This window comes from Scyliorhinus torazame, chromosome 2 (assembly GCF_047496885.1).
Source record: "Scyliorhinus torazame isolate Kashiwa2021f chromosome 2, sScyTor2.1, whole genome shotgun sequence".
Classification (NCBI taxonomy): Eukaryota; Metazoa; Chordata; class Chondrichthyes; order Carcharhiniformes; family Scyliorhinidae; genus Scyliorhinus; species Scyliorhinus torazame.
Window position 1 is genome coordinate 321,172,324 of NC_092708.1, and position 24,923 is coordinate 321,197,246.

General features: G+C 50.4%; 1 protein-coding gene across 1 annotated transcript in view; it reads left to right on the forward strand.

Moving 5' to 3' along the window:
• Positions 1-24,923, forward strand: part of atg14 (autophagy related 14) — a 72,812-nt gene that overhangs the window by 19,262 nt on the left and 28,627 nt on the right. Inside the window, exon 5 of the mRNA XM_072489697.1 lies at positions 18,190-18,427. Coding sequence (XP_072345798.1) covers positions 18,190-18,427 — 238 coding nt within the window. The remainder of the gene's footprint in view (positions 1-18,189; positions 18,428-24,923) is intronic.

The following is a 24,923-nucleotide window of genomic DNA, read 5'->3' on the forward strand; positions in this document are numbered from 1 at the left end:
GAGTAGGACAGTTGAGGGACAATAGCAGAGGTTCAGGGAAATATTAAATACCTCAATTAAAGTATATTCCTGAGAGGAAGAGGAATTGTAAAAGGGTGAAAAACATTCTTTGGCTAAACAAGGAAGTCAAAAAGGACATAAAGGCAAAATCTAAGGAATTGGGGGTAGAGTACTAGATTGGATTGAAGATTGGCTGACTGACAGAAAGCAAATGGGTCCTTCTCTGTCTGGCAAACTGTAACTAACTGGGTGCCGCAGAGGTCAGTCCTCTGACCTCAACTGTTTACAATCTATATAAATGATCTGCAAGCAAGGACAGAGTGTAACAGCAAAGTTCGCAGATTATACTAAATTAGATGGGAAAGCAGGCGGTGAAGAGGAGATGAAGAGTTTACAGACGGACATGGATAGGCTAGGAGAATGCACCAAAATGTGGCAGATGGAGTAAAATGTGGATAAGTGTGAGGTTATCCATTTTGACCGAAAGAAATGGAAAGCAGATTCAAAATGGGTCTGGCAGAGGGATCTGGGTGTCTTTGTTCATGAATCGCAGAAAGTCATTATGCAGGTACAGCATGTAACTAAAAAGGCAAATAGCTCACATGACAGTGGCCCAGATGGGCAGATTCTTTGGGGTGGTAAGCTCACATGACAGTGGCCCGGATGAGCAGATTCTTTGGGGTGGAAGACAGGTGTGCAAAATGTGCGGGAGGACCAGCGAACCATGTCCACATGTTCTGGCCATGTCGGAAGCTCAGGGGATTTTAGCAGGGGTTTGCAGATGTCATGTCCACGGTGTTAAAAACAAGGGTGGCACTGAGTCCAGAGGTGGCAATTGCCGGCGGGCTGGAAGACCCGGGAATCCAGGAGGAGAAGGAGGCAGAAGTTCTAGCCTTTGCTTCCCTGGTAGCCCGGAGACGGATACTATTAGCTTGAAGGGACTCAAAGCCCCCGGAGACCTGGCTATCGGACATGGCTAGCTTTCTCTGTTTGGAGAAAATCAAGTTCACTTTGAGAGGGTCACTGTGTTAGGGTTCGCCCAGAGATGGCAACCGTTCATCGACTTCTTCGCGGAAAATTAATTGTTAGCAGAAGGGGGGGGGGGGGGGGTGTTAGTTTAGCTTAGAGTAGGGGTTAATAAAGGTGGGACCTGTAAGGAAGGGAGGCGGCTTTTGCACTTTGTTTATAGTTTCATGTACATTGTTTATTTTGTTGTTACAATACCAAAAATACCTCAATAAAATGTTTATTTTTTAAAAAAAGGCAAATCGAATTTTAGCGTTTATTGCAAAAGGACTGGAGTATAAAAATAGAGGCGTGTTGTTGCAATTGTGTAGGGTGTTGGTAAGACCGCATCTGGAATATTGTGCACCGTTTTGGTCTCCTTATTTGAGAAAGGATGTGGCAATGGAGGCAGTTCAGAGGAGGTTCATCAGATTGATTCCGGGGATGAAAGGGTTGACATATGGGAAATTGAACACTTTGGCCATGGTAGCATAGTGGTTAGCATTGTTGCTTCACAGCTCCAGGATCCCAGATTTGAATCCCGGCTTGGGTCACTGTGGAGTCTGCACGTTTTCCCTGTGTCTGCGTGGGTTTCCACCGCGTGCTCCGGTTTCCTCCCACAAGTCCCAAAGACGTGCTGTTAGGTAATTTGGACATTCTGAATTCTTCCACTGTGTACCCGAACAGGTGCCGGAATGTGGTGACTAGGGGCTTTTCACAATAACATCATTGCAGTGTTAATGTAAGCCTACTTGTGACAATAAAGACCAAAAGTTTCCCCCCTTGTCGGGCAATCCAGAACACATACAGTTTGAGAGGTGGTAGGTTTAAAATTGAGAAGAGGAGGAAGTACGTCTTGCAAATGGTGGTGAAGTTATGGAACTCGCCCCATAGTGCAGTGGAGTCTGAAATATTAAATGGTTTAAAAAAGGAGGTAGATATATTTCTGATTTTTTAAAAACGGGTTAAAGGGATTTGGGGAACAGGCAGTGAGGTGGATTTGAGACCAATGAGAGATCAGCGCTGATTGAATGGTGGAGCAGGCTTGAAGGGTTGTATCGTCTACTTTTGCTCCTAGTACCCATGTTCTTGTCGGAGACTCTGAGGGCCACGATTTATAAATAAGGGGTCGCTCATTTAAGATAGAAATGAGGTTTGTGAGACCTTGGAACTCTCCTTCCATAGCTTTTGCGAAAGAATCTTTGAATATTTTTAAGGTAGAACTAGATAGATTAACAAGGGGTGAAATGTAGGGGGTAGGCAGGAATGTGGTTGAAGCCACATTCAATCTAATTGAATGATGGAGCAGGCTCGAGGGGCTGAGTGGCCTATTCCCACTCCTAATTTGTATGTTCATTCTATTTTTTTTAAGTGAGCAAAACAGTGGCATGTGAACTTTATTTTTCTTTAAGAAAATATTTTATTGAGGCATTTATAATTTTAACATTTTAAACAACAAAGAAATCCATCACACAGAAAAACCCCACAATAACATCCCCACACCCAAGCACGAGACCCTAACTACCCATACATTAGATTCCCTGCCCTTATGCGTCACCTCCTTGCCTACCCCCACTCCTGCTGATGGTCTGTTCTCATTGAAGAAGTTGTTGAATGGCTGCCAGCTCTGAACAAACCCCTGTAATGAACCCCTTAAGGTGAATTTCAGTTTCTCTAGCCTAAGAAACCCTACCATGTCACTCACCCGAACACCCGACTTTGGAGGCTCCGAGTCCCTCCATCCCAGCAGAATCCGTCTTTGGGCCACCAGGGAGGCAAAGGCCAAAACGTCTCTCTCTCTCCCACACATTTCTTCCACCTCCTCAAAAAAACCTCCACCCACACCGACCCCCCCCCCCCCCCCCCCACGCATTTCCTAACCATCGTTATATTAACCGCCCAGTAGTAATTAATAAAGTTCAGAAGGGCCAAGTCCCCCCTCCCTGCTCAAGAAGGACCTTCTTCATTCTCGGGGCTTTCCTGGCCCATACAAAACCTGAGATCACTGTATTCATCTTCCTAAGAAATGCCTTTCTTGTTTACAAACTTACACGATAATTGGAAGACACTGAAACATGTACAGCAATCTTGGGCACATTGTCATTTTCACAGTCTGAACCCTCCCCGCTAATGACAGAGGGAGCACATCCCACTGACGGAAGTCCCCTTTCATTTGTTCAATCACCCTGCCCAAATTTAATTTATGGAGCTGACCCCAGTCCCTTGCCACTTGAATCCCCAGGTACCTAAAACTCCCTTCCACCACTTTGAACGGCATCTCCCTCAGTCTCTTCTCTTGCCCTCGAGCGTGGATCACAAAAAACTCACTCTTACCCATATTCAGCTTGTAACCTGAGAACCGGCCAAATTCTTCCAGTAGCCCCACAATTCCTGCAATCCCCCCCAGCGGGTCTGTTATATAAAGGAGCAAGTTATCCGCATAGAGTGAGACCCTATGCTTCACCCCCTCCCTCTCACTATCCCCTGCCAAATGTGCGATGCCCGCAGTGCCATTGCTAAAGGCTCTATGGCCAGGACAAACAGTAGTGGGGAGAGTGGCACCCCTGTCTCGTTCCCTGGCAGAGACTAAAATATTCTGATCAAACCCAGTTTGTCCTTGCAATTGCCACCGGTGCCTGATATAACAACCGGACCCAATTTACAAATCCCTTGTATGTTCGTTCGTTCTAAACAAAGTGCTCCCTCTGCAGAGGCTGAATGATGATAGATATTTCCCTTTGTTGCCCATCGAATAATAAAGCAGTACTGTGGAATATACCCTTTAAGTTTGAAAAAATTCCTGAAAAATGTGCACATGTTTTTGCTGTGCAAACATTAGCAGAGCTTTCAGTGTTTTCCCAAGTTTAAAGAGTAACATGTCGTAGAGGAGCTCTAAGCAGAGGTCAGATATACTCTGGAGAGGGAAGGAAATTTGGAAATGTAACATCCGGGATTTGCTTTAACTTAATTGTAGGTCTTGGGTCAGCTACAATTACAGACTAAATTAGGAGAGCTGATCTAAAAGTTGACTTTCAGTTCAGACTAGTTACAGACCATGCCCTGTTGTTTGCAGGGCTTCAGATTCACTTCCTTGATAATCTTGCTCTGTGCAATTCATGCTTTTTGTCTTTCACAGCTCTTATACCACACCTCTTGCTGTTGCTGTGGCTCACTGGTCACTCAACAGATTCAGTATATTTACAGTCTTTTATTGGAAGAAGGGTCGGAGGTTTGCCTGAGGCTGTTCATAATTTAAAGCATTTTCAGTAAAGTTTTACACTAATTGAATTAATTTTACCTCGCTTCCCTGCATTTCATATCACTTATATAAAAGTTTAACTTGCATTCAGCTGAGGTTATCCATCATGCTTTGTGATTATCTTGCATATAGATTAAATTTTTAACAAAAATCTTTAAATATAGATAGGACAACAAAGTTCTTTTTTTTTTTTTTAAATAATTTTTATTAAAGATTTTCATAAAATATCAACAACAAAATGAGAAAGAAAAAAGAACCCAACAGGGTTAAGTACAAAACACAATCTAAAAAAGCAACCCCCCCCCCCCCCCTGTACATAAATAATAAATTAACATTAAGACCCCGACTTAACACAACAGGTGCATACAGACCCTCCAGTGTAAATACCATAAACAAAAATAAAGTAAAGTTAAACCAGCCAAGCTGCTGCTGCCATTGACCAATGTCTATCATTCTGCCAGAAAGTCTAAGAACGGTTGCCACCGCCTAAAGAACCCTTGTACCGACCCTCTCAAGGCGAATTTCACCCTCTCCAATTTAATGAACTCTGCCATATCGCTGATCCAGGATTCCACGCTTGGGGGCCTCGCATCTTTCCACTGAAGGAGAATCCTTTGCTGGGCTACCAGGGACGCAAAGGCCAGAATTCCTGCCTCTTTCGCCTCCTGCACTCCCGGCTCCTCTGCCACCCCAAATATTGCGAGCCCCCAGCCCGGTCTGACCCTGGATCCTACTGTCCTCACCATGTCCTTCCAAAATTCCTCCAGTGCTGGGCATGCCCAGAACATATGGGTGTGATTTGCTGTGCTCCCTGAGCACTTCACACACCTGTCCTCACCCCCAAAAAAGTGGCTCATCCTTGTCCCGGGCATGTGTGCCCTGTGCAGCACCTTAAACTGTATGAGGCTGAGCCTCAAGAGGAAGAATTCACCCTCTCTAGGGCATTTGCCCACGTCCCCTCTTCGATCTCCTCTCCCAACTCCTCCTCCCACTTACCTTTCAACACCACCGAGGCCTCCTCCTCCTGCATCACCTGGTAAGTTTCCGAGATCTTCCCCACTCCCACCCACCCCCCGAGAGCACCCTGTCCTGTACTGTGTGTGGCAGTAGCCGCGGGAATTCCACCACCTGCCGTCTGGCAAACGCCCTTACCTGTAAGTACCTGAAGGTGTTCCCCGGGGCGAGCCCATACTTCTCCTCCAGCTTCCCGTCCACAAACAGGTCCCCCAGGTTTCGTATCCCTGCCCTGTGCCACCCCGAAAACCCTCCACCTGTTCGTCCTGGGCCGAACCGGTGGTTCCCCCGTAATGGGGTCCACGCCGAGGCCCCAACATCCACCCTATGTCGTCTACACTGCCCCCAAATTTTGAGGGCCGCCACCACCACCGGGCTCGTGGTATACCTCTTTGGAGGGAGCGGCAGCGGCGCCGTTGTCAGCGCCCCCAGACCCGTGCCCACACAGGACGCCGTCTCCAGACTCTTCCATGCAGCACCCTCCCCCTCCATCACCCACTTGCGCACCATCGTCGCATTGGCGGCCCAGTAGTACCCACAGAGGCTGGGCAACGCCAGCCCCCCCCCCCCTATCTCTACTCCGCTCCAGGAACACCCTTCTCACCCTCTGAGTCCCTCGCGCCCACACAAACCCCATTATACTCCTGTTAACCAGCCTGAAAAAAGCCTTCGGGATAAACACGGGGAGGCACTGGAACAGGAACAAAAACCTTGGGAGCACCGTCATTTTGATTGACTGCACCCTACCCGCCAAGGACAGCGGCAATGCGTCCCACCTCTTGAACTCCTCCTCCATTTGCTCCACCAGCCTTGTAAAGTTAAGCCTATGCAGGGCCCCCCAGCTCCTGGCCACCTGGACCCCCAAATATCTGAAGCTCCTCTCCGCCCTTTCTAGTGGGAGCACGCCAATCCCCCTCTCCTGGTCCCCTAGCTGAACTACGAACAGCTCGCTCTTCCCCATATTGATCTTGTACCCCGAAAAGTCCCCGAATTCCCTAAGGATCCTCATTACCTCTGGCATTCCTCCCACCGGGTCCGCCACATACAGCAGCAGGTCGTCCGCATAAAGCGACACCCTATGCTCCTCCCCACCCCGCACCAACTCCCTCCAGTTCCTCGACTCTCTCAGTGCCATAGCCAGGGATTCAATCGCCTGTGCGAAGAGCAGGGGGGACAGGGGACACCCCTGTCTCGTCCCTCGGTGCAACCGAAAGTACTCGGACCTCATCCTATTTGTGGCCACACTCGCCATCGGGACCTCATACAACAGCCTAACTCACCTGACAAACCCCTCCCCAAACCTGAACCTCTTCAGCACCTTCCACTCTACCCTATCGAAGGCTTTCTCAGCGTCCATCGCCACCACTATCTCCGCCTCCCCCTCCGTCGCCGGCATCATGATAACGTTCAAAAGCCTCCGCACATTCACGTTCAACTGTCTCCCCTTCACAAACCCCGTCTGGTCTTCATGGATGATCTGCGGCACACAATCCTCAATCCTCGTGGCTGAGACCTTCGCCAGCACCTTGGCATCTACATTTAGCAAGGAAATCGGTCTGTAAGACGCACATTGCACGGGACCCTTGTCCCGCTTCAGGATCAAGGAGATCAGTGCCTGGGACATCGTCGGGGGTAAAGCCCCCCCCCCCTTGCCTCTTTACAGGTCCTAACTAACAGCGGGCCCAACAGGTCCGTATATTTTTTATAGAACTTGACCGGGAAATCGTCCGGCCCCGGTGCCTTCCCCGCCTGCATGCTTCCTATCCCTTTGATCAGCTCCTCCAGCCCAATCGGGGCCCCCAGTCCTGCCACCAGTCCCTCTTCCACCTTTGGAAACCTCAATTGGTCCAGGAAACGGCCCATCCTTCCCTCCTCCCGTGGGGGCTCGGATAGGTACAATTCCTCGCAGAAGTCCCTGAAGACCCCATTGATGCCAACCCCACTCCGCACCACGCTCTCTCCCCTGTCCTTAACTCCCCCGATCTCCCTAGCTGCGTCCCGCTTCCGAAGCTGATGTGCCAGCATCCGGCTTGCCTTTTCCCCATACTCGTAGACCGCCCCCTGGGCCTTCCTCCACTGCACCTCAGCCTTCCTGGTGGTCACCAGGTCGAATTCGCATACCTCCTGTCTACCCTCACCATCTCCACCACCAGCCTCTCCCTCTCCCTCCGCTCCTTGTGGGCCCTAATGGAGATCCGCTCTCCCCTCACCACCGCCTTCAGTGCCTCCCATACCATCCCCACTTGTCGTTGGTCTCCAAGTACCTCTCTATACTTCCTCGGACCCGCTCGCTCACCTCCTCGTCCGCCAACAGCCCCACATCCAAGCGCCACAGCGGACGCTGGTCCCTCTCCTCCCTCATCTCCAAGTCCATCCAATGCGGGGCGTGGTCCGAAATGGCTATTGCCGAATACTCGGTATCCTCTACTCTCGCTATCAGCGCCCTACTCAAAATGAAAAAGTCGACTTCCGGGTGCGGCGATGACCAGCTAGGTCGCACGTTTCGGCAGCTCCCAGTGGAACGGACTTTTGGACTCTTGACAGGAGCCCCAACGGCAATTTTAACGGCAAAAAACACTGTGCTGTAATCCAGAAGGGAATCCCCCCTGGACACGGACGGAAAAAAGAGAGGAAGGTGGCCGGATTGCGGTGGATCCTCTAGAGCAGCGGCCAGGAAGGCAGGCACAAAGCAAGATGGCGTCGGAAGGAGGCAGTTTAATATGGGGCCCTGACCAACAAGAGTTCCTGCGGCGTTGCGTGGAAGAACTCAAAAAGGAGATGAAGAAGGAGCTGTTGGCCCCGATATTACAAGCGATTGAGGGGCTAAAGGAGGAGCAAAAGACCCAGGAACAGGAGCTTCGGGTCGTGAAGGCAAAGGCTGCTGAGAATGAGGACGACATACAGGGCCTGGTGGTGAAAACGGAGATGCACGAGGCACAACACAAAAGGTGTGTGGAAAGGCTGGAGGTGCTGAAGAATAATGCGAGGAGGAAGAATTTAAGGATTCTTGGTCTTCCCGAAGGTGTAGAAGGGGCGGACGTCGGGGCATATGTGAGCACGATGCTGCACTCATTAATGGGATCGGAGGCCTCGACGGGTCCGCTGGAGGTGGAGGGAGCCTATCGAGTTATGGCGCGAAGACCAAGGGCTGGAGAAATTCCTCGAGCCATAGTGGTGAGATTTCTCCGATATAAGGACAGAGAGATGGTCCTCATATGGGCAAAGAAAACTCGGAGCAGTAGGTGGGAGAACGCGGTGATCCGCGTATATCAAGATTGGAGTGCGGAGGTGGCGAGAAGGAGGGCAAGCTTTAATCAGGCCAAGGCGGTGCTGCACAAACTGAAGATTAAATCTGGAATGCTGCAACCGGCAAGACTGTGGGTCACACATCAAGGGAAACACCACTACTTCGAAACGGCAGATGAGGCGTGGACATTTATTGTCGAGGAGAAACTGGAGTGAGCGGGCCATAAAAAGAACGTTTGGGACAAAGTGGGGGGGGTGAATATGTGGGATGAAGGGGGGGAAAAGAGGGAAGAGATGACTTCCCAAGTTGTTAATCCTGCGACCCTGTAACTTTTCTCTCTTCCCCATGTCGTGGGGAGGGAGGATGAGGAGCTGAGGGCGCCGGCCATTGGGGGCGGGGCCAAGAGGGAAGCGTGGGCTTTGTTCCCGCACTATGGTAATCACGGCGGGAACAGGGAAGCAGGAAGGAGGAACATAGAACATAGAACATAGAAAATACAGCACAGAACAGGCCCTTCGGCCCACGATGTTGTGCCGAACCTTTGTCCTAGATTAATCATAGATTATCATTGAATTTACAGTGCAGAAGGAGGCCATTCGGCCCCTTGAGTCTGCACCAGCTCTTGGAAAGAGCACCCTACCCAAACTCAACACCCCCACCCACCACCAAGGGCAATTTGGACATTAAGGGCAATTTATCATTGGCCAATTCACCTAACCCGCACATCTTTGGACTGTGGGAGGAAACCGGAGCACCCGGAGGAAACCCACGCAGACACGGGGAGGACGTGCAGACTCCGCACAGACAATGACCCAAGCTGGAATCGAACCTGGGACCATGGATCTGTGAAGCAATTGTGCTATCCACAATGCTACCGTGCTGCCCTTAAGAACAAATAAATCTACACTATATCATTTTCCCGTAATCCATGTACCTATCCAACAGCTGCTTGAAGGTCCCTAATGTTTCCGACTCAACTACTTCCACAGGCAGTGCATTCCATGCCCCCACTACTCTCTGGGTAAAGAACCTACCTCTGATATCCCTCCTATATCTTCCACCTTTCACCTTAAATTTATGTCCCCTTGTAATGGTGTGTTCCACCTGGGGAAAAAGTCTCTGACTGTCTACTCTATCTATTCCCCTGATCATCTTATAAACCTCTATCAAGTCGCCCCTCATCCTTCTCCGCTCTAATGAGAAAAGGCCTAGCACCCTCAACCTTTCCTCGTAAGACCTACTCTCCATTCCAGGCAACATCCTGGTAAATCTTCTTTGCACCTTTTCCAGAGCTTCCACATCCTTCCTAAAATGAGGCGACCAGAACTGTACACAGTACTCCAAATGTGGCCTTACCAAGGTTTTTTACAGCTGCATCATTACCTCATGGCTCTTAAATTCAATCCCTCTGTTAATGAACGCGAGCACACCATAGGCCTTCTTCACAGCTCTATCCACTTGAGTGGCAACTTTCAAAGATGTATGAACATAGACCCCAAGGTCTCTCTGCTCCTCCACAATGCCAAGAACTCTACCGTTAACCCTGTATTCCGCATTCATATTTGTCCTTCCAAAATGGACAACCTCACACTTTTCAGGGTTAAACTCCATCTGCCACTTCTCAGCCCAGCTCTGCATCCTATCTATGTCTCTTTGCAGCCGACAACAGCCCTCCTTACTATCCACAACTCCACCAATCTTCGTATCGTCTGCAAATTTACTGACCCACCCTTCAACTCCCTCATCCAAGTCATTAATGAAAATCACAAACAGCAGAGGACCCAGAACTGATCCCTGCGGTACACCACTGGTAACTGGGATCCAGGCTGAATATTTGCCATCCACCACCACTCTCTGACTTCTATCGGTTAGCCAGTTCGTTATCCAACTGGCCAAATTTCCCACTATCCCATGCCTCCTTACTTTGTGCAGAAGCCTACCATGGGGAACTTTATCAAATGCCTTACTAAAATCCATGTACACTACATCCACTGCTTTACCTTCATCCACATGCTTGGTCACCCCCTCAAAGAATTCAATAAGATTTGTAAGGCAAGACCTACCCCTCACAAATCCGTGCTGACTATCCCTAATCAAGCAGTGTCTTTCCAGATGCTCAGAAATCCTATCCTTCAGTACCCTTTCCATTACTTTGCCTACCACCGAAGTAAGACTAACTGGCCTGTAATTCCCAGGGTTATCCCTAGTTCCTTTTTTGAACAGGGGCACGACATTCGCCACTCTCCAATCCCCTGGTACCACCCCTGTTGACAGTGAGGACGAAAAGATAATTGCCAACGGCTCTGCAATTTCATCTCTTGCTTCCCATAGAATCCTTGGATATATCCCGTCAGGCCCGGGGGACTTGTCTATCCTCAAGTTTTTCAAAATGCCCAACACATCTTCCTTCCTAACAAGTATTTCCTCGAGCTTACCAATCTGTTTCACACTGTCCTCTCCAAAAATATCGCCCCTCTCATTTGTAAATGAGGAGGCCTTGCACAGTGTGAGCCGAGGTCACGGGGGGAAGCTGAGGTCGGCCAGAGTTTGCTGACTTCTGGGAGCAACATGGGGGGTGCAATTACGCTAGTTTGGGATCTGGCGGGGGGGTGGGGTTAACTGGGTTGCTGCTGCTGGGGAGAAGGGGGAGCTGGTATGGGGGGGGGGGGGGGGTGGTCGGGGCGGGGGGGGGCGCCGCTTGGGGGAGATACGGCTACTTGGGAACCGGGTGAGGAGCTGGATTGGAAAAGGAGATGGCTAGTCGTCAAGGTGGGGGGGTAAAGAGCCCCCCAACCCGGTTGATCACGTGGAATGTGAGAGGGCTGAATGGGCCGATTAAGAGGGCACGGGTACTCGCACACTTAAAGAAACTTAAGGCAGATGTGGTTATGCTTCAGGAGACGCATCTGATGCTGATAGACCAGGTCAGACTACGCAAAGGATGGGTGGGGCAGGTGTTTCATTCGGGGCTAGACGCAAAAAACGGGGGTGGCCATACTAGTGGGGAAGCGGGTAATGTTTGAGGCAAAGACTATAGTGGCGGATAGTGGGGGCAGATACGTGATGGTGAGTGGCAAATTGCAAGGGGAGGCGGTGGTATTAGTGAACGTGTATGCCCCGAACTGGGATGATGCCAACTTTATGAGGCGTATGTTAGGACGAATCCCGGACCTAGAAGTGGGGAAGTTGATAATGGGTGGAGATTTTAATACGGTGCTGGACCCAGAGCTGGACAGATCGAGGTCCAGGACCGGAAGGAGGCCGGCTGCAGCTAGGGTGCTTAAGGACTTTATGGAGCAGATGGGAGGAGTAGACCCCTGGAGATTTAGTAGACCTAGGAGTAAGGAGTTTTCGTTTTTCCCCTATGTCCACAAAGTTTAGTCACGGATAGACTTTTTTGTTCTGGGAAGGGCACTGATCCCAAAGGTGACGGGGATGGAGTACACGGCTATAGCCATTTCGTATCATGCTCCACATTGGGTGGACCTGGAGATAGGGGAAGAAAAACAACAGCGTCCACCCTGGAGAATGGACATGGGATTATTGGCAGATGAGGGGGTGTGCTTAAGGGTGAGGGGGTGTATTGAAAGGTACTTGGAACTCAATGATAATGGGGGATGTACAGGTGGGAGTGGTCTGGGAGGCGCTGAAGGCAGTGGTTAGAGGGGAGCTGATATCTATTAGGGCACATAAAGGAAAGCAGGAGGGTAGGGAAAGGGAGCGGTTGTTGAAAGAACTTCTGAGGATGGACAGACAATATGCGGAGGCACTGGAGGAGGGACTGTACAGGGAAATGCAAAGGCTACATGTAGAATTTGACTTGTTGACTACGGGTAATGCAGAGGCACAATGGAGGAAGGCACAGGGTGTACAGTACGAATACGGGGAGAAGGCGAGCAGGCTGTTGGCCCACCAACTGAGGAAAAGGGGAGCAGCGAAGGAGATAGGGGGATGAGAGATGAGGAGGGAGAGAAGGAGCGGGGAGCGGAGAGAGTGAATGGAGTGTTCAAGGCATTTTGCGAAAGATTATATGAAGCTCAGTCCCCGGATGGGAAGGAGAGAATGATGTGCTTTCTGGATCAGCTGGAATTTCCCAAGGTGGAGGAGCAGGAGAGGGTGGGACTGGGAGCACAGATTGAGACGGAGGAAGTGGTGAAAGGGATTGGGAGTATGCAGGCGGGGAAGGCCCCGGGACCAGACGGATTCCCAGTTGAATTCTATAGGAAATATATGGACTTGCTGGCCCCGCTACTGATGAGAACCTTTAATGAGGCGAGGGAAAGGGGGCAGCTGCCCCCGACTATGTCAGAGGCAACGATATCGCTTCTCCTAAAGAAGGAAAAGGACCTGCTGCAATGCGGGTCCTATAGACCTATTTCCCTCCTAAATGTAGACGCTAAGATTCTGGCCAAGGTAATGGCAATGAGGATAGAGGATTGTGTCCCGAGTGTGGTCCATGAGGACCAAACTGGGTTTGTGAAGGGGAGACAGCTGAATACGAATATACGGAGGCTGCTAGGGGTAATGATGATGCCCCCACCAGAGGGGGAAGCGGAGATAGTGGTGGCGATGGATGCCGAGAAAGCATTTGATAGAGTGGAGTGGGATTATTTGTGGGAGGTGCTGAGGAGATTTGGTTTTGGGGATGGGTATATCCGGTGGGTACAGTTGCTGTATAGGGCCCCGATGGTGAGCGTGGTCCCGAATGGACGGGGGTCTGACTATTTTCGGCTCCATAGAGGGACGAGGCAGGGATGTCCTCTGTCCCCGTTATTGTTTGCACTGGCGATTGAACCCCTGGCCAGTTAGTGGAGGGGAGTACTCAGGGGGGGAGAAGAACACCGGGTATCTCTGTATGCGGATGATTTGTTGCTATATGTGGCGGACCCGGCGGAGGGGATGCTAGAGATAATGCGGATACTTGGGGAGTTTGGGGATTTTTCAGGGTACAAACTGAACATGGGGAAAAGTGAGGTGTTTGTGGTGCATCCAGGAGAGCAGAGCAGAGAGATAGAGGATTTACCATTGAGGAAGATAACAAGGGACTTCCGGTACTTGGGGATCCAGATAGCCAAGAATTGGGGTACATTACACAGGCTTAATTTAACGCGGTTGGTGGAACAGATGGAGGAGGACATTAAGAGATGGGACACGGTGTCCCTGTCATTGGCAGGTAGGGTGCAGGCGGTTAAAATGGTGGTCCTCCCGAGATTCCTTTTTGTGTTTCAGCGCCTCCCGGTGGTGATCACGAAGGCTTTTTTCAAAAGAATTGAGAAGAGCATTGAGTTGTGTGGGCTGGGAAGACCCCGAGAGTGAGGAGGGGATTCTTGCAGCGTAGTAGGGACAGGGGGGGGCTGGCACTACCGAGCCTAAGTGAGTACTACTGGGCCGCCAATGTTTCAATGGTGTGCAAGTGGATGGGAGAAGGGGAGGGAGCGGCGTGGAAGAGATTGGAGAGGGCATCCTGCAGGGGGACTAGCCTACAAGCAATGGTGACTGCGCCGTTGCCGTTCTCACCAAAGAAATACACCACAAGCCCGGTGGTGGTGGCTACATTGAAAATTTGGGGGCAGTGGAGACGGCATGGGGGAAGGACGGGAGCTTTGGTGCGGTCCCCGATAAGAAACAATCATAGGTTCGTTCCGGGGAGAATGGATGGGGGATTTGGAGCATGGCAAAGAGCTGGGGTAGTACAACTGAGAGATCTGTTTGTAGATGGGACGTTTGCGAGTCTGGGAGCGCTGACGGAAAAATATGGGTTGCCCCAAGGGAATGCATTTCGGTACATGCAATTGAGGGCTTTCGCGAGGCAACAGGTGAGGGAATTCCCGCAGCTCCCGACGCAGGAGGTGCAGGATAGAGTGATCTCGGAGACATGGGTGGGGGATGGTAAGGTGTCGGACATATACAGGGAAATGAGGGACGAGGGGGAGATCATGGTGGATGAGCTGAAAGGGAAGTGGGAAGGGGAGCTGGGGGAGGAGATTGAGGAGGGGCTGTGGGCTGATGCCCTACGTAGGGTAAACTCATCGTCCTCATGTGCCAGGCTAAGCCTGATACAATTTAAGGTGTTACACAGGGCGCATATGACTGGAGCACGGCTCAGTAAATTTTTGGGGGTAGAGGATAGGTGTGCGAGATGCTCGAGAGGCCTAGCGAATCACACCCACATGTTCTGGTCATGCCCGGCACTACAGGGGTTCTGGGTGGGGGTGGCAAAGGTGTTTTCGAAGGTGGTGGGGGTCCGGGTCGAACCAAGCTGAGGGTTGGCTATATTTGGGGTTGCAGAAGAGCCGGGAGTGCAGGAGGCGCGAGAGGCTGACGTGTTGGCCTTTGCGTCCCTCGTAGCCCGGCGCAGGATATTGTTAATGTGGAAGGAAGCCAAACCCCCGGGTGTGGAGACCTGGATAAACAACATGGCAGGGTTTATAAAGTTAGAACGGATTAAGTTCGTGTTAAGGGGTTCGGCTCAGGGGTTCACCAGGCGGTGGCAACCGTTCGTCGATTACCTCACAGAAAGATAGAGGGAATGGAAAAGAAGTAGACAACAGCAGCAACCCAGGGGGGGGGCGGGGGGAAGGGGGGGAGGAATCGAACGGACTCTCAGAGATGTTATTGTATATGTATAATATGTATAGGTAGTTGTTATAGGTAATTGTATATTAGATTGTTGGATTGTATTTTTGGAGAGTATTTATTTTGGACAAGGCAGTTGCCATTCAGTTTTGTTTTTGTTCATATATTATTTATTTATTTGTTTTAAACTGGCCACTGTTATTTATATTGCTTTATTGTTGTGTAAAAGAAACACTACGTACTGTTGTGTTTGGCCAAAAATCTTGAATAAAATATATTTTTTTAAAAATAAAAAATGAAAAAGTCGATTCGAGAATAAGCCTTATGGACATGTGAGAAGAATGAAAATTCCCTAGACCCCGGCCTTGCAAATCTCCAAGGGTCCACCCGTCACATTTGGTCCATAAATCCCCTCAACACTCTAGCCGCCGCCGGCTTCCTACCCGTCCTAGACCTGGAGCAATCCAGTGCCGGATCCAACACCGTGTTAAAGTCTCCCCCCATTATCAGGCCCCCCACTTCCAAGTCTGGGATCCGACCCAACGTACGCCACATAAAACCCACATCATCCCAGTTCGGAGCATACACATTGACCAGTACCACCCTCTCTCCCTGCAACTTACCACTTACCATTATGTACCTATCGCCATTATCTGCCACAATGCTCGACGCCTCGAATGATACCTTCTTTCCCACCAAGATCGCCACCCCTTGATTTTTGGCATCTAGCCCCGAGTTAAACACCTGACCTACCCACCCTTTTCTCAGTCTTACCTGGTCTGCCACCTTCAGGTGTGTCTCCTGGAGCATAACCACATCCGCCTTGAGCCCCTTCAGGTGCGCGAACACGCGGGCCCGCTTAACCGGCCCATTCAATCCCCTTACATTCCAGGTTATCAGCCGGATCAGGGGGCTACCCTCCCCCGCCGACTAGCCATGACCCCTCCTCGGCCAGCCACGCGCCCGCACCCCACACCCGGCCCGTTCCCCACAGCGGCACCCCCCCCCCCCCCGACCCACTTGCTCCAGCTCCTCCTTGACCTTAGCAGCAGCAACTCGATTCCCCCACCCACCCCGGCTAGGACCCATCTAGCTGGTTTACTCCCCCCATTGCACTTCCGCAAGTCAGCTGACTCCTGCTGACCCCGGCCACTCCCGCCTCCCCTTCGACTCCTCCCATTGTGTGGCACACCCTCCTCTCCCGCTCCCCATCCGTTCTAAGCGCGGGAAACAATCCTCGCTTCCCCACCCCGGCCCCGCCACCAACCAAAACAGTGCCCAACCCGCCCCATCCACCCTCCCCAACCCGAAAGAGAAAAACACAGAGAAAAAGAAACCCAAAACAATGCAAAGCCCCCCCGAACCAAAAATAGGCATAACATATCCACCGCAGTCCCCAATCGCCCATCCCGACCCTCAGTCTGTGTCCAGCTTCTCGGCCTGAACAAAGGCCCACGCCTCCTCCGGAGACTCAAAATAATGGTGCCGATCCTTGTAGGTAACCCACAGTCCCACCGGCTGCAACATGCCAAACTTCACCCCCTTCCTGTGCAGCACCGCCTTTGCTCGATTGTACCCGGCCAGCCTCTTCGCCACCTCCGCACTCCAGTCCTGGTATATCCAAACCTCCACCTTCTCCCACCTGCTGCTCCTCTCCTTGGCCCACCTGAGCACAAACTGCCGATGGAACCGCACCAGCACCGCCCGCGGAGGCTCGTTAGCCTTGGGCCTCCTCGCCAACACTCTGTGGGCCCCTTCCAGCTCAAGGGGCCCCCGGAAGGACCCTGCTCCCATCAGCGAGTTCAACATGGTGACCACATAGGCCCCCACGTCCGGCCCCTCCAGCACCTCTGGGAGGCCCAGGATCTGCAGATTCTTCCGCCTCAACCGATTCTCCATCTCCTCGAACCGCTCCTGCCATTTCTTGTGGAGCGCCTCGTGCGCCTCCACCTTTACCGCCAGGCCTAAGATCTCGTCCTCATTGTCAGAGATCTTTTGTCGAGCCTCTCGGATTGCCACCCCCTGGGCCGTCTGTGTCTCCAGCAGCTTATCAATAGAAGCCTTCATCGGCTCTAGCAGGACCGTTTTAATCTCTCTGAGGCAGCGCTGGATACCCTCCTGTTGCTTCTCCACCCACTGCCTCCACGCTGCCTGGTCTCCGCCCGCCGCCATTTTGTCCTCCTTCCCTCCCTTCTGGTCCACCACCACCTTTTTTTGTCGCCCCGCTCCTAGTTAAAGCCATATACTGACGGGGAGCTATTATTAACTCCTTCCCACACCGGGAAACGTCGAAAAAGTGCCCTTGGGGGCCCTGAAAAGAGCCCAAAAGTCTGTTTTTGCAGGAGCCGCCGAATGTGCGACTTAGCTCCGCAGAGCCGCAACCGGAAGTCTCGAGAGGGAATCCTTTATGCAGTGTTCGCTTCAACAATCTGCCCCAAAAAGTCTGGAAACTCCTGAAAAAGGTCTGAGAGTCCGTTCCAGACGGGAGCTGCCGAATGCGCGACCTACTCCTCCATGGCCGCCACCGGAAGCCTCGTCCCCGCTTCTTCAATGGCCTTGGTAGATCTTTTCACAGTTGTACCCTCTGCTGCTAGAATTCACCTTTAATAAAAGCCGTCAAGTCAGCTTGCAGCCTCTAAGCTTGCCCTTCCCCTGCCTGCATGCTGGAAGAGGCTTTGTTTATCCTGCAGTTAAAGCCAAATCTTTTACTGTTTCTGCCGGGTCTGGTAACCAAAAGACCTACCGTTCCTGGGGGACACTGTCGGGGGAATGTTGCAGTCTTCTTCCCACACCGGGAAATGTCAAACGAATGCCGTGGGGGCCCTGTAAAGAGCCCAAAAGTCCGTTCCAAGCAGGAGCTACCGAACATGCGACCTAGCCGCACCCGGAAGTCGGACAACAAAGTTCTAACAGTGCTATAGTACAAAGAAACTTAATCCTGGTTTAAAATAACATTGGCTGAGGTCAGGAAATGTGCCTCGAACATAGAAGGGAAATACTAAAATATACTTTTAGTAGAAGTTTAGCAAAATTGGAAAATGAAGACTAAAGTAGCACTATTAATATTTAACTTTGTTTCTAAATTCAGAGAATGAATTGGTATTTAAAAATCAGGAAGACAATCAAAAGTTGCAACGCCGGGCCCAACGGCATCAAGAAAAAAAGGACAAAATTCAGAGACTCATCCGTAAACTTAATGATTTGGTTGAGAAGAAAAATATTGAGTTCTGGAATCGACAAGAACACTTAGCCCGCAACCGTTGGACACACATCCTGGAACTAACACGTGTGATTTTCCCTTTACAAGAGGTGAAAATAGGAATGAGGTAGGGAGGATTAAAATAAGAATTAGAAATGCTTTAATGTTTCTTTACCTTTAAGAATACTATACGCTCTTTGCAAACTTCAAGGTTACATGTACTTTGATAGTTAATACCCACATATTTATTTTTTACATAAATTTATAGCATTTTAAATAATTTGGTTAAAATGCTGCAGCAGCCTTCTCCAACTTCAAAATGGTAGAGCATTAAAATGATTGAATGGGTAGAAACTAGTTTGCATCCTAAAGATGAACATGGTGCTCTTTTGTGACAGTAACAAAACCCTTAAATGGTAAGTGCAGCTGGTTTAAATTATGGCACAATTTGAACAGTGCAAAGAGAAAATATTTTTCTTCCTTTTGTTTTGATGTCACATGTCAGTAGTGGCTGTTAGCGGTTTTCCCAGTACCTTTTTAATTTTCACTCTAATTGGTCACTAGGATATGCGCAAATCTGGTTTTGAATTACTATGCAACTAATTTTTAATCCCTACATGTAGAGGAGTACCAGGCCTCCATGGATTTTTCTCCACACAAGACTGCACAGTTGACAATTGATAACTCAATAGGGTTAATTAGTATATAAATGTTGGATCAGTTAAATACTTTATGAATTTTTGGAAATAGGGTTGTTAAAATTAGTTCATTAAGTGGTCAGAATTTAATATTTGATTTGAATAACAACATTCTTTCCAATTGAAAGGGATACCTAGTAACTAAATAAATTGACGAAAAGTGATATTGATTATTAGTGCAAATTCTCACAGATTTTCTATTTGTATGCATATAATCTGGCTTAAGTATGATTTTATATTTTATTTTTATTTTTTTTTAAATAATATTTTATTGAAAATTTTTGGTCAACCAACACAGTACATTGTGCATCCTTTACACAACATTATAACAATACAGATAATAATGACCTTTTTTATTTAAACAAGAACAAAAGAAAACAACAACAAATAAATAAATATTAAATAACAAAAATAAAAATAAAAAAAAAAAAAAACTAGCCCTAATTGGCAACTGCCTTGTCTCAGGCCACCCCCCCCCCCACCCCCCACCCCCCAAGTTCTGGGCTGCTGCTGCTGCCTTCTTTGTTCTCCCCTATCTATCTTTCCGCAAGATATTCGACGAACGGTTGCCACCGCCTTGTAAACCCTTGAGCCGACCCCCTTAGGACGAACTTAATCCGCTCTAACTTTATGAACCCCGCCATATCATTTATCCAGGTCTCCACCCCCGGGGGCTTGGCTTCTTTCCACATTAGCAATATTCTGCGCCGGGCTACTAGGGACGCAAAGGCCAAAACATCGGCCTCTTTCGCCTCCTGCACTCCCGGCTCTTGTGCAACCCCAAATATAGCCAACCCCCAGCTTGGTTCGACCCGGACTCCTACTACTTTCGAAAGCACCTTTGTCACCCCCATCCAAAACCCCTGTAGTGCCGGACATGACCAAAACATATGGGTATGATTCGCTGGGCTTCTCGAGCACCTCGCACACCTATCCTCCACCCCAAAAAATTTACTGAGCCGTGTTCCAGTCATATGTGCCCTGTGTAATACCTTAAACTGAATCAGGCTTAGCCTGGCGCACGAGGACGACGAGTTTACCCTGTTTAGGGCATCTGCCCACATCCCCTCCTCAATCTCCTCCCCTAGCTCTTCTTCCCATTTCCCTTTTAGTTCGTCCATCATAGTCTCCCCTTCGTCTCTCATTTCCCTATATATATCCGACACCTTACCGTCCCCCACCCATTTCTTTGAGATGACTCTGTCCTGCACCTCTTGTGTCGGGAGCTGCGGGAATTCCCTCACCTGCTGCCTCGCAAAAGCCCTCAATTGCATGTACCTGAATGCATTCCCTTGGGGCAACCCATATTTCTCGGTCAGCGCTCCCAGACTCGCAAACTTCCCATCCACAAATAGGTCTTTCAATTGCGTTATACCTGCTCTTTGCCACATTCCATATCCCCCATCCATTCCCCCCGGGGCAAACCTATGGTTGTTTCTTATCGGGGACCCCCCCAGTGCTCCGGTCTTTCCCCTATGTCGTCTCCACTGTCCCCAAATCTTCAGTGTAGCTACCACCACCGGACTCGTGGTATAGTTCCTTGGTGAGAACGGCAATGGGGCTGTCACCATAGCCTGCAGGCTGGTCCCCCTACAGGACGCCCTCTCTAATCTCTTCCACGCCGCTCCTTCCTCCTCTCCCATCCACTTACTCACCATTGAAATATTAGCGGCCCAATAATACTCACTTAGGCTCGGTAGTGCCAGCCCCCCCCTATCCCTACTACGCTGTAAGAATCCCTTCCGTACTCTCGGAGTCTTCCCGGCCCAAACAAAACCCATAATACTCTTTTCTATCCTTTTGAAAAAAGCCTTCGTGATCACCACCGGGAGACACTGAAACACAAAAAGGAATCTCGGGAGGACCACCATCTTAACTGCCTGCACCCTCCCTGCCATTGACAATGCTACCATGTCCCATCTCTTGAAATCTTCCTCCATCTGTTCCACCAACCGCGTCAAATTTAGCCTGTGCAATGTGCCCCAATTCTTAGCTATCTGGATCCCCAGGTAACGAAAGTCTCTTGTTACCTTCCTCAACGGTAGGTCTTCTATTTCTCTACTCTGCTCCCCTGGATGCACCACAAACAGCTCACTCTTTCCCATGTTCAATTTATACCCTGAAAAATCCCCAAACTCCCCAAGTATCCGCATTATTTCTGGCATCCCCTCCGCTGGATCCGCCACATATAGTAGCAGATCATCCGCATATAAAGATACCCGGTGTTCTTCTCCTCCCCTAAGTATTCCCCTCCATCCCTTGGAACCTCTCAGCGCTATCGCCAGGGGCTCAATCGCCAGTGCAAACAGTAATGGGGACAGAGGACATCCCTGCCTTGTCCCTCTGTGGAGCCGAAAATATGCCGATCCCCGTCCATTCGTGACCACACTCGCCACTGGGGCCCTATACAACAGCTGCACCCATCTAACATACCCCTCTCCGAACCCAAATCTCCTCAACACCTCCCACAGATAATCCCACTCCACTCTATCAAATGCTTTCTCGGCATCCATCGCCACTACTATCTCCGTTTCACCCTCTGGTGGGGCCATCATCATTACGCCTAACAACCTCCGTATGTTCGTGTTCAGCTGTCTCCCCTTCACAAACCCAGTTTGGTCCTCATGAACCACCCCCGGGACACATTCCTCTATTCTCATTGCCATTACCTTGGCCAAGACCTTGGCATCTACATTGAGGAGGGAGATTGGTCTGTAGGACCCGCATTGTAGCGGATCCTTTTCCTTCTTTAAAAGAAGCGATATCGTTGCTTCTGACATAGTCGGGGGCAGTTGTCCCCTTTCCTTTGCCTCGTTGAAGGTCCTCGTCAGTAGCGGGGCGAGCAAGTCCAAATATTTTCTGTAAAATTCAACTGGGAATCCGTCCGGTCCCGGGGCCTTTCCCGTCTGCATGTTCCTAATTCCTTTCACCACTTCTTCTACCGTGATCTGTGCTCCCAATCCCATCCTTTCCTGCTCTTCCACCTTGGGAATTTCCAGCCGATCCAAAAACTCCATCATTCTCTCCCTCCCATCCGGGGGTTGAGCTTCATACAATTTTTTATAAAATGTCTTGAACACTTCATTCACTCTCTCCGCTCCCCGCTCCGTCTCTCCATCTTCGTCTCTCACCCCCCCTATTTCCCTCGCTGCTCCCCTTTTCCTCAATTGGTGTGCCAGCAATCTGCTCGCCTTCTCTCCATATTCATACTGTACACCCTGCGCCTTCCTCCATTGTGCCTCTGCTGTGCCTGTGGTCAGCAAGTCAAATTCCACATGCAGCCTTTGCCTTTCCCTATACAGTCCCTCCTCCGGTGCTTCCGCATACTGTCTGTCCACCCTCAAAAGTTCTTGCAACAACCGCTCCCGTTCCTTACTCTCCTGCTTCCCTTTATGTGTCCTTATTGATATCAGTTCCCCCCTAACCACCGCCTCAAAGCCTCCCAGACCACTCCCACCTGAACCTCCCCATTGTCATTGAGTTCCAAGTACTTTTCAATGCATCCCCTCACCCTTAAGCACACCCCCTCATCCGCCATTAGTCCCATATCCATTCTCCAGGGTGGACGCCCTCTTGTTTCCTCCCCTATCTCCAAGTCTACCCAGTGTGGGGCATGATCCGAAATGGCTATAGCCGTATATTCCGTTCCCCTCACCCTCGGGATCAATGCCCTACCCAACACAAAAAAGTCTATGCGTGAATAGACTTTATGGACATAGGAGAAAAACGAGAACTCCTTACTCCTAGGTCTACTGAATCTCCACGGGTCCACCCCTCCCATCTGCTCCATAAAATCCTTAAGCACCTTGGCTGCTGCCGGCCTCCTACCAGTCCTGGACTTCGACCTATCCAGCCTTGGTTCCAACACCGTGTTAAAGTCTCCCCCCATTATCAGCTTTCCGGTCTCTAGGTCTGGGATGCGTCCTAGCATTCGCCTCATAAAATTGGCATCGTCCCAATTCGGGGCATACACGTTTACCAACACCACCATCTCTCCCTGTAATTTGCCACTCACCATCACGTATCTGCCCCCGTTATCCGCCACTATAGTCTTTGCCTCGAACATTACCCGCTTCCCCACTAATATAGCCACCCCCCTGTTTTTCGCATCCAACCCCGAATGGAACACCTGCCCTACCCATCCTTTGCGCAACCTAACCTGATCTATCAGTTTCAGGTGCGTTTCCTGTAACATGACCACATCTGCTTTAAGTTTCTTAAGGTGTGCGAGTACTCGTGCCCTCTTTATCGGCCCGTTAAGCCCCCTCACGTTCCACGTGATCAGCCGAGTTGGGGGGCTTCCCACCCCCCCCCCCTTGCCGGTTAGCCATCATCTTTATCCAGCTTCTCGCCCAGTTCCCACGCGGCTGTATTTCTCCCAGACGGTGCCCCCCCGCCCATCCTTTCCCGCACCCACTCCCCCCTTTCCCCAGCAGCAGCAACCCAGTAATTCCCCCCTCCCCCCCCCCCCCCCCGCTAGACCCCCCGCTAGCGTAATTACTCCCCCCATGTTGCTCCCAGAAGTCAGCAAACTCTGGCTGACCTCGGCTTCCCCCCGTGATCACGGCTCGCCCCGTGCGGTGCCCCCTCCTTCCTGCTTCTCTATTCCCGCCATAATTATCATAGCGCGGGAACCAAGCCCGCGCCTCTCCCTCGGCCCCGCCTCCCATGGCCAACGCCCCATCTCCTCTCCCTCCCCACCTCCCCCCATCACCACCTGTGGGAGAAAGAAAAGTTACCATACCGCAGGATTAATCATACAATCCCTCTTCGCCCCCCCCCCCCCCCCCCACTCGTCCCACCACTTTGTCCAAACGTTCATTTTCGTAGTCCAATCATTCCAATTTTTCTTCTACAATAAAAGTCCACGCTTCATCCGCCGTCTCAAAGTAGTGGTGCCTCCCTTGATATGTGACCCACAGTCTTGCCGGTTGCAGCATTCCAAACTTTATCTTTTTTTTGTGAAGTACCGCTTTGGCCCGATTAAAGCTCGCCCTCCTTCTCGCCACCTCCGCACTCCAATCTTGATAGACGCGGATCACCGCGTTCTCCCATTTACTACACCGAGTTTTCTTCGCCCATCTAAGGACCATTTCTCTATCCTTAAAACGGAGAAATCTCACCACTATGGCTCTGGGAGCTTCTCCTGCTCTCGGTCCTCGCACCATAACTCGGTATGCTCCCTCCACCTCCAACGGACCCGTCGGGGCCTCCACTCCCATTAACGAGTGCAGCATCGTGCTCACATATGCCCCGACGTCCGCCCCCTCCACACCTTCAGGAAGGCCAAGAATCCTCAAGTTGTTCCTCCTTGCGTTATTTTCCAGTGCCTCCAACCTCTCCACAGATCGTTTCTGGTGTGCCTCCTGTATCTCCGACTTCACCACCAGGCCCTGTATGTCGTTTTCATTCTCTGCTGCTTTCGCCTTCACGACCCGAAGCTCCTGCTCCTGGGTCTTTTGTTCCTCTTTCAGCCCTTCAATCGCCTGTAATATCGGGGCCAACAACTCTTTCTTCATTTCCTTTTTTATCTCCTCCACGCAGCGTTTCAAAAACTCTTGTTGTTCAGGGCCCCATATGAAACTGCCACCTTCCGACGCCATCTTGGTTTCTGCTTGCCTTCCTTGCCGTTGTTCCAAAGGATCCGCTGCAATCCGGCCACTTTCCTCTCCTTTTTCCATCCGTGTCCAGGGGGAACACCCTTCTGGTTTACCGCACGGTGTTTTCAGCCGTTAAAATTGCCGTTGGGGCTCCTATCAAGAGCCCAAAAGTCCGTTTCACAGGGAGCTGCCGAAACGTGCGACTCAGCTGGTCATCGCCGCACCCGGAAGTTCCGATTTTATATTTTATTGATATACCACAATGATCCATAATAATTAATTAGGGATTGTAATGAAATATGCATTATTGTTGAGCTTTTTTATT